We start from the raw sequence: 10,721 nt of genomic DNA, 5'->3' as shown, positions 1-10,721 counted from the left end.
TGTACAACCTACATTCAATGTAGAAACCTTTCATTCATCACAATCTGCCATCAATTTACAAAAAGGACTACAAGAAACATGCTAATGTCCTCTGACACCTTTGCAGTGGACACCAAGAACATTCTGGATGTCATCAACCAATCACAGCTCATCATTAATAGAGGTATAAATACATATTTATAGATATATGCAACAATTACACATTGACCTGAATTCAAATCAAATAAGTCACTAAAACTTCAGCACTGAATTTTTATATAACATTGTTTTAAATGTCAAGTTTATCAAATAACAGACAAAACAGAATAGAGAATAAAAAGAACTATTTAATTTCACATTATTTAGCATTGTTGCACAAAATAAAAGCTGTGATGAGGGGCTCTCACCACAATAACACATGAACAGAAGCAAAAAGTAGTGCATGCAGAATAGAGAGAATAAGAGAAATAATTTCACACAACATGAAAACCTGTCAATCTAGAATCTCAGCATTCTCGCTTTTTTAGAATAAAAACTCATACATCAGACAGCAGTGATGTAAAAGTCATACTTTATCATCTAGTTTATCAGAAAAAATCTTTCTGACCCTCTCTTCCTTCATCCTTTCTCTACTCGTATGAAGGGTTGTGATCAGTTTTTCTGGGGCTTCCCTGCCCTGCCTCTCGACCCATGTGCTCAGTAGTTCTAGTGTCTGTTCCTGAGCGTTACCCGGGTGGTTCTGTCTACAGGACTCAATAGCAGTGTTAAGCATCCCAGTGCGCATGGCTACTTCTTTCATGGTTTTCCATCCAAGCACCTCTGCAAGGTCAGGCAGGAGAGGCTGCAGTTCCAGACCTGTATTCATGTAAAAAAAATGAGAATAGGGAACAGTGCAAAAAAATACACTAATTTCCACACTAATAACCACTTTATTTCCAGTCAATATAAAGTAGTTCAGTTTAAATCTTAATTGAAATGCTATTTCTTTTGAAATATTTCTATATAATCATAGTCACTGACTATTCTGTTTGTTGAATGTAAAGCATGCTAACATAATCTAATGGGCAAACTGGATGTATAAAATCGCAATGTTCTTACCTTTAAGTTGCGGTAACAGCTGTAAAGCAGTAGAGTGAATGTTAAAATTGAAATCAAACTGTTTACACGTGCGTTACATCAACACTGACAGAGATGACACACACATGAAGAACACCAAATGCTTCACACAACTAACCTGTCCCTCCTACATAAAGGGGCAGCTATGCCAAGATTAGAGGAGAGACAAGTGTTTATCACGTATGTCCATGAGAACAGGTGTGTGTGTGTAAAAGCAGTTGGCTGAAAGAATAACTTACTGGATCTACTTGTTCTGCTGGCTGCGGTTCATTGCCTGATGAGATAAATTCAAAAAATTAAGACAGAGGAAAGATAAAGGAGGAAAACAAACACACAATCCTTGTCTGATCCTTCGCTGCTTTGCTGAGGATCATATGAGGATAGTGTGCCCTCTGGTGGTCAGATAAAGCATTTAGTAATGTACTGTAAAGTGAGAAATACTCAACTGTGTTGTCTCTTTCTAAAAAAGAGATATAGAGCACCAGCAAAAGCGATGGCAAAAATGATGATGATGATGACAACGGAAACAATAATTGCCGTATGATTTGCTGAAACACAAAAAACATTTTATTTTAAATTGTGAACTGTGAAATGATGTGAAATGATGTGGCGCTGTGCTAGAGACTACCTTGACTTTCATCATTACAGACTGCATCACTGGTGGCGTTACAGGCTGTTTTAACGCCAGCATCACCACACCTTGAACAAAGAGAATTTAGATTTTAGGTCATTAAATTAATTTCAATCCTATGGCTGTATGTATATATATATATATATATATATATATATATATATATATATACATATAGCTGCATCTGAGAGGAACTTACTCTTTACAGGGATGGCAGGCTATACAGTCTGTGTCACTGCTGCAGTAGTAACCTGTCTTGCATCGACACTTTGTGTTCCTGGCAGCGGTGCATGGTTCAGCCACCTCCATATTGGCTAAAAGGACAGTACAGTAAGTGTTAATAGGCAAACTTCAGACTCTTAAATGTCAAGTTAGACACTCAAGCGCTGTTTAATATTTGGATTTTGTTTGTATGGGACACCTAAACAATAGTTAATATTATTGCCAATACTTGTGTTTGTCCTAATACATAATGTTTTCTGTCACAAAGGAAGGCATCACTGTGTTCATACCACTGGGCTGTGAGCAGGACTTGCAGGGCTCACAGGTCTCTTTGTAATTTGGGAGACTGTTGTATGTGTTGGGTTCGCAGATTGAACATTTTCCATCATTTGGACTCGTAGCAGTGCAGTGTTTCACCAGCCGCAGACCTACAGTGAGGAGATACACAAGTCAGAGTACAGAGGCAAAAATGTCATAATCATATTTAACAAGTAAGTAACACAGATGCTTGTAATGTTTTCCTATGGTACACAAAACTCATAAGCTAATAAGCCTGTAAGTATGACTTACTCATCTTACACACAATACAAAAAAGAAAATACCCACTGCATAACTCTTCTCTGCACCGCTAGATTGTTTTGTGAGCCAATGAATCATCAAGAGAGGAAAGGGTTAGGAGTGTTTGTGTCTAAAACAGCCTTACAATCAACCTGTATGATGATGTTCTGGAGACGCTGCCTGATCCGTGGCTCCTCGGAGGGCCTGGCTCTAATGTTGAGCGGGTTTGTTATGAAACAGAGACTATGATATGTGCTACAGTAGTGTAACAGTACACCCATGTATCTGCTGCCTCTGGCAGATGTTTACAGTATAAACAGGGCTTAAAGAAACAATAACTCTTCCAGAGGATGGTGCTGCCTTTAAAAGTAAATTATGACATATTCATCAAAGACGACAGCTAGGTTAACAGTTAAAGTTAATGCTGTTCCTTATTCTTTTTTAGTCATTGACACCTACCAGCTGCACACATACAACACGTCCTGCCTTCGTGCGTGTAGCTGCCATCTTGGCACCCAGCCTGTCTTTTACCTCGGAGATGGACCCGAGAGGAGGCGGAAGTTCTGGAGAAACAAACAAAAACGAAACCGAAAGTGTTTATAAGTAGTTCGAAACTAACAAGCTAACTTTACGTGTCACCTTTTTATGGGTTACTCTTGCACAAACTTTATTAGCCACAAAAACTTCAACATATCATCATAATTAAAGCCTTAATACATCAGCAGTGCTCTATAATGACAGCTCTAACACAGTCAGGGTATACGCCTCACAGCACACTTCACACCTGTAGCGACAGCTGAGTCACAATACGTGAAATAAAAACGTAACTTACAGCGACGCAGCGACGAAGAACAACACGATGATGGTCCACGCTGAAAGTGTGCTTCTATCAGGCGCCATCCTGCATCTGCACTGTTCATCACACACACTGTTCAAACCGCCCTGCTGCTGCTGCTGCTGCTGTGGATTGCGCATGCGCATGCGGGGATTTCTGGGTTGGCTGGGTTTTCCCTGTCACTCCCAATGATGTGCGATGTTTCAACATGTACAGCTACAAGTTTAAACACATGCTTTGCAGATGAGCTGGACGCGATTTAACTGACATAATGCAAAGACAAACATCAGAATTATCCACTTTGTGAATAAAATGTGTACACTTCTTCATAGGCTTCTAAAAATAAAGAGTTACTCATCAAAATCTTTGTTCCTATCTTTATTCCAAGTAACCTCTAAATTAACTACAGGAGGAATATAGCTGTTGGATAGGTTGGCATTGCTGTAAAATAATCAAAATAAACTGTAGTTTATTTAAAAATGTCTGAGATAGCCTGATCTGGTTCTGGTGGATGTGTGTCTCTGTGACACACATTTCAGTTCAGCTGCTGTTATATTCACAAATTGAAAAATCAATGTTATCCAAAAACTGATCATTGTTTAGCCCTGGGCCTGTTTAAATGTGTAAAATGGGGTTTAATGTGCAATAAACAGCAAATAACACATGAAACAAATACATGTCTTGTACTCAATACTACAAGTAAATGCCTTGTGTGTAAAGAAATGTATTGTAACTATGTGTTGTATTTGGGGTGTTGTAGGGTAACCTTTAGATAGAAGGGAAAGGAGATCACCCCTTTTTGGTGATTGGAGTGGACTCCAGGTCTCTGCCAGTCTGCATGGAGAGAGTGTGGTTAACCTGGGTTTAACATCAAAGCTTATGACATGTTTTTGTTGTTTGTGCTTGATTAGAGGTTAAAAATGATGGATTATGAATAGATGAGTCTTTAGCAGAGTTTTCATGTCCTCAGAGTAACAGCTAAGTTTAGACAGCATAGATCATTTTGACACACAGAGCCTCACACAGAGCCTGAACAATAATTAAATGATATATGTGGATATAATGTTCATCATGTCCTGTAGCCAGTGCAGATGTGGTGTTGTTATGGAGTTTACACACAGTGGATTAGGTGCAGGCAACTTAAATGTTAAATATTCAAATGTAAACATGTAAATGTAAGGTATGGATGTAACCATATTGACTGGCTGAGTTGATCAACTTATTGCTGACATAATGGCCAGTGTATAATCAGTCAAACAGTCACACATAACAGTCAGTGAACTCTGCAAAGCCAGCTCAGAGCAGGACTTACATTCATACCATTTAAAACACTGCAGCTCACTTTAAATGCTCCAAATATTAGAGCCGAGTCTTTTAGAGAACTACTCCATCTTGGCTCACTGAGGGACCAGCGCGTATGCTGTCAGAACTTTTCTGACACCACTTCTCCCTGACAAGGCTGATCTGGAACTGCTGAAGGCGGACAGTAGAAATTGTGTCCGCAAATTGAATCTGACTGGAAGCACTGTGTTCAGGGTCATCTCTGCCGTTTACCTCAGTGAGGGCACCAAGCTGGAGAACTGGTGGAGGGTGACGGACAACAGTACAGATGACTCTCTACTTATGTTGGTCCTCTGCCGGTTCAAAGTCCCTCCCAGCACCAAGTGGAAGACCACGGAGACCACAGAGACCAGCGACCATCGTCCTTCAGAGAAGTGCCTCAGAGTTTGATGACAAAACACACAAACACACACACAAACACACAGAATTTATTTTTGCTGTTATTAATTGTTTAGATAAATAGAGAGAAACAAAGAAAAGCCCCAAAGGTACATATTTTATTAGCAGTTATATTCTAATATGTTGTTATGTTCACCTCACTGATACCATCTCATTTTATGTCATCCAGCAGGGCTGCAAAAGATAAGTATACATTTATTTCTATAACATTTACCCTGATCAATAATTTTTTTTACATTTTGATGATGTCATTAACAGTTCTGCTCCTTTATCATTGTTTAGGGAGAAGAGAGGCCGAAGCACACACCACCAACACAGATAAGTACATTCATGTTATTATTATGAGAACTCAGATAAGTAAGAAGTATTTCCTAATCGTTGAGGTCACCCACTAACTTTATATTTTCTTTTTCTTTTTACAGAAAATCCAGCAGAGTTTCAGAAGGTATATATTTATTTGTAGTGATGATCAGAAGTGATCAATATGCATGTTTCATGTGTATGTTTGCTGAGGTTCTTAATCCATCTGTCTTTAGAGCACGAACACCTCTGAACTGCTGAAAAAGGCCCAGCAGAGACTCTATGTCCTCAGGGTGCTGAGGAACAACAACACCACTCAGAGACTCCTGGTGTCCTTCTACCGGTGCTCCACAGAGAACATCCTAACCTGCTGCATCAGCGTATGGTTCACCAGCTGCAGTGGCAGCTGGCTCAGAAAAAAAAATGCTCCACAGGGTCATAAACTCGGCCCAGAAGATCGTCGGCTGCCTTCTTTAAATGCTGGAAGAACTACACAGTCCCACTGTATCAGGAAATCCCAAAACATCCTGAAGGACACATCACACCGCAGGCGATCTCTGTTTGAACTGTGACCATCAGGATGCTGATACAAACAGACTGAAAAACAGCCGTCACTGCACTGGTCGGATTCATTTATTATTGTAATTAAGGTGATTAAAATTGAACATTTGTATGATCTGCAGATGAATGTAGGCAAACCTAGTTTTTGCCACTAGGAGGTGTGATTGCTCTGTTATCAGCAGCCCTGCTGGTGGAGGTCCATGAATACAGTCATGACTTCCTGTGCATTGCTCTGTAAGGATTTTTTAAAAGAAAAAAAAGGTTGTATTTCACACACTTTTTACAAAAAATTTTGAGAATTGTGAAATTGAATGTTTAAAACGTGCTTTCGTTGCTAAGCAATGCAGAGATATGATAGTTTTCCATGCATACAGTGAACTGTTTGCAGCAGGAAATCAAAATGAATCAAAAATAATTTCTCTCTTACAAAAAAAAGTGCCATATTTGTTTCATCTCAACCAAGTTCCACATTTATCTTTGAACAAAAGTGTGTAAAAGTGTCTGTCTGGGGAATAAAAACTTCACTTGAAGGAGAGCTCCTGTGGGATTTGGTTGTTTTTGCATGTGTAGAATTTCATCCGTTTGTAGTCCCAGTGTTGGATTTGGTGCCAGCCTGCTGCCTGCTCATGTGGCCTACTTATAGAGCAAAATGAACACACGCAGGTGTTGTCGGACAATTATGAATTAATACATTTAACCACAGTAGTTATGCAGTTATGCAGAGGTGTTAAGTTGAATGGGGTGTTAAGGTATCTGCACCCTTCTGTGGTCTTGTGGGCATTAACAGTCAGAGGAAGTGGACATGTGTATAATGGGCTCTGTTTAATCCAAACTGATGTTTTCATAAACCTGACCTAATGGGACCTACATCTTGTCATCTACCCACTCACATTCTTGAATTTTCTCATGTAGCTGTCTGTTCATAACTTCCCTTTAAAACCATAAACTTCTCAACCAGCCATTTTTAAGCAGATGGCTCATCTCTTTTTTGTGTGGACTTATGTTAATTTCTCTTGTGGGGGGCATTAATAAAGGATTGTCTTATCTTAAATAATAGCATTGAAATGTTTCTTGTTGTCTCTCTCTCTCAGCTTGCTGTACTGCAACAAAACCAAACATCTACTAAAAACCACCACCAGAGAACTGCAGCTCACACAGCTCAGCTCTGTGAGGCGGCATCATCCTCCACAGCCAATGTGTTTCGCCTCCCAGCACCCTGGGGTCACATGCAGAATAAGGCAGAGTAATAGCTCTACTGAGATGGAGAGGGAAGAAAAAACATAAAATAGAATAAGACAATGTTTTTGTTGTTACAGGAGGAAGCTGCTGGAAGCAAAGCCTCCCCAGGGACACAGAAGAAGAAGAAGAAGAAGAAGAACAGGGAGGAGATGATTCAGGGGAGGCGGCAGGTAACAGCTGAGAGAGAGAGAGAGAACAGGCTGTGTATGCTGAAGTTCATTAATGCTGTATGTTTGATAGATTCAGTTAACTGTAGTCACGATGCTCTGTCTTTCTTTAGAAATTGGGTCACAACTGCAGAATAACAAGCAAAGCAACAAGTTTTTCTCCCCCCTAAGAAGAAATTGTATTGCAGGCATGTCAGTGCCACATTCTGTGTAAGCTGCCCTGTGCATTTTTTAAATAAATTTAATGCACGTTGCAGAAGAGTTCCTCCTTTTTCATTTTTACTTCCTTATAGTTGAACTTCTAGTTTAGCAGCACATCTTTCATAGAGCTAGTATTGTTAGGCCTAACCACAATCACAGTCCATGAGGGTCAGTCTTTAACATATATTTCAGTTTATTTTTATTGAAAATTGAACATTTAATGTTGATGTCGAAAACACTGGAGATCTTGAAAGAGGAAAATCTGAAAAGAAAGAAAGAACTGCAGGGACAAACCTGATGCTTCTTCACACACAGAACAGGAAGAGAGTCATGCTGCTGTTCAGCTACAGGAAATAACCCCGGTGCTGATGACGCAGGTCTCTGGGGAAAGCTCAGCAAGTATTTCTGTACATCTGAAGCATATTGTATACTTTGTAAATGCATGTGCAGCAGGGCTGTGCTAAGCTGTGCAACATGCTGCAGCACGGGCCCACACACACACACACACACACCAAGCGCCCAGTCACACACTTTTCTTGAGTGCTGTGTATGTTAAAAGCATGTGTTCATCACTAAATCACCAAACACAGCTACAACATCTCCCTGTCTTTATGTGTGTGTGTGTGTGTGTGCTTACACACACACATAAACTAGATGAAAAGACGTAAATCTGTAAAGCTGCCACCAGATGATAAGTCTGTGCAGAGAGATTTCCCCCAGCAACACGTCCAGCGGTCTGCCTAATTAGAGCTGAGAGTATCTGTGGGCAATGGAGTCTGTGTCTGCACATGGAAGCGGGATTTGGCTGCGAGCGTTCGTTCTTTGGGCTGTCTGGTGGGAAGACAATGGTTACGAATGCAGATTGGATGTCTTTTTTCCAGAGGAGAGACAAGGATAATGCCAGCTGAATATCCCATAGAGATGGATTTATTGGGACTGTTGGTATTGGAAAAATCTAGTTAGGGACTTAATCAAAAAGAGCAGCAGCAGCAGCAGCGAGAAGCTGAGCTGTAGACCAGGCCAAACCAATGCCAGTCCTGCATGTCCTGTCCTTTACCTGTCCTCTCTGTCCGCAGAGCGGGTCCACTCCACTCATTTATCCTTTGTCTGAACCATTATATGAGAGGGCGTCCTCCTATTTCTGTCCTCAAGGACAGCCCCTCTCTCAGTTCAGAGCTTGCATTCATGCACAAATCTGTGAACAGTCCCTAAACTGTGATCTACATTAGAAATCCCCATGCAGGGCTATCCAGGAGTTACTTCTCATACTGCACACTAATCCACATTCTTTGACAGAGTGCAAAACAAGTGAGCAGAAAAGTTATATAATGGACTCGTGAAACTTCAGTTGTATGAAGCACTTAAAGCTGGAGCCCGGAAAGTTTGCCTTCCACAAACACCATCAATATGTGCCTATTACTATGAGTGAATTTACCTCTGATGGGTCACAGGATATGTTATGACACTAAGACTGGACCTGAGAGAGCAACTAAAGATTATGCAGCAAGTCACATCCCAGGGTTAGGTTAGGGTTTCTGAGAAGCCTAAGAGACACAATGGTCACCTGTTTACTCAAAACCATTGGTGGGAGTGTTTTGTGATTGGAGAGGATGAGAAGTGAGTGTGGGGATTTCACCTCTTCCTGTAAAATGTCCTGGGTTATCTGTTTAACTGGAATGAACCGAGAAGTGAGTTTAACCAATCAGAAGTATCTACCCAGGTACTTCTGTGTTTTGGGCCACTGTAAAATGCAGATGCTCTTGGACACATTATTAACTGTCGCCTTAAACAACTGAAAACATATATACATATATATATACGTATATATGTATATATATGTATATATACATATATACTATATTACCAAAGTATTTGCTCTCCCGTCCAAATGATCAGAATCAGGTGTCCTAATCTCTTGGCCTGGCCACAGGTGTATAAAATCAAGCACTTAGGCATGCAGACTGTTTTTACAAACATCTGTGAAAGAATGGGCCGTTCTCAGCAGCTCAGTGAATTCCAGCGTGGAACTGTCATAGGATTCCACCTGTGCAACAAATCCAGTCGTGATATTTCCTTGCTTCTAAATATTCCATATATATGTTTTTATATGTATTTCTGAGGACCAGGAGGATTAGCATTACGAAGCTTTCATCATCATTGATGCCAATATCTTTAGCTTTTATTGATGGTAGTTCTTTTTATAGACACTTCCCAGGTTTTTCCCACCACAGGCTCTAACTCCATCATAAACAGCATTAGTATTGGTGCCTTTATACACGCTGGATTTAAAACTCCAGCATAAACATCATACAGATAGACTTAGCTGGCTCTTATCACAGCTGGGTGAAGTTGTTTTTATATTTTAATCCTTGACTTTCTGATAAAAATATTGCATCATCTGGACATGGAATAAAGAACAGTGGCAGAAAGAAGTTTAACTGATGTGCATAAATTATAAGAAATGACAGTACTGTAACTAGTTCTGTGACAAAATGCACCAACCTTTAACTCCTTTCCTATCATCTAATGATTGGCTCCATGATCTCTGACAACACTGGTCCTCCCTTCAGTGAAATTAGTCCACTTTCTGGGAACACAGCACTGCATGAAACTTTTCTCATTCACCCACACAGAAATTACACAAGCACGTACACACACACACACACTACCCACACTGCATGAACACACAAAGCTTTCACCTCCCACCCACCCGTCTGGAAAATATTAACCTTTTCATCTCATGTCACCTTTCCAGTCTAACTTTGTGCACAGTGCTCCCATGCCACGCCGCTGCACTCATGCACATTACGGGCTGTTGTGAGTGCACACAGATTCACACACACACACACACATAAACGAGCAGCTGCAGATATATCTCAGAGGAACTTCAGAGAATTCAGGGAGTGGAGAGTCATTTTGTTAAAAGAGGACCAAACTGCAGGAAATGAGAATCATTGACCCTCCCCTGTGACCGAATTTACAATCTGTGCCTGAGATCAGTTGAAGGAAGAAAGAAAACAGAGAAAGTTAGCTGGAGAAGGAAATGTTTGAGCGTCTATAAATAGAAGGCCCATGTTTGAAATGTTTCTGAAAGGCATGCAGTCATTTATTATTCAGCTCATATTGCTGCATGTTTATCACATGGAATGAGTAAAAGGCTGTAGAGTTATTC

General features: G+C 40.3%; 1 protein-coding gene across 1 annotated transcript; it reads right to left on the bottom strand.

Moving 5' to 3' along the window:
- Positions 1-306: 306 nt before the first annotated feature.
- On the bottom strand, positions 307-3,494 carry fas (Fas cell surface death receptor). Its single transcript, XM_028424241.1, has 9 exons — positions 3,339-3,494; positions 2,966-3,069; positions 2,239-2,376; positions 1,926-2,040; positions 1,724-1,794; positions 1,542-1,643; positions 1,335-1,369; positions 1,078-1,096; positions 307-834 (listed from the first exon to the last, which is right to left on the bottom strand). Exons 1-9 carry the CDS (start codon positions 3,485-3,487, stop codon positions 545-547), a joined length of 1,023 nt encoding a protein of 340 aa, XP_028280042.1. The 5' UTR covers positions 3,488-3,494; the 3' UTR covers positions 307-544.
- Between the last annotated feature and the right edge of the window lie 7,227 nt (positions 3,495-10,721).

This window comes from Parambassis ranga, chromosome 15 (assembly GCF_900634625.1).
Source record: "Parambassis ranga chromosome 15, fParRan2.1, whole genome shotgun sequence".
In the NCBI taxonomy this organism is placed as follows: Eukaryota; Metazoa; Chordata; class Actinopteri; family Ambassidae; genus Parambassis; species Parambassis ranga.
This window is presented reverse-complemented; position numbering and strand designations above follow the sequence as displayed.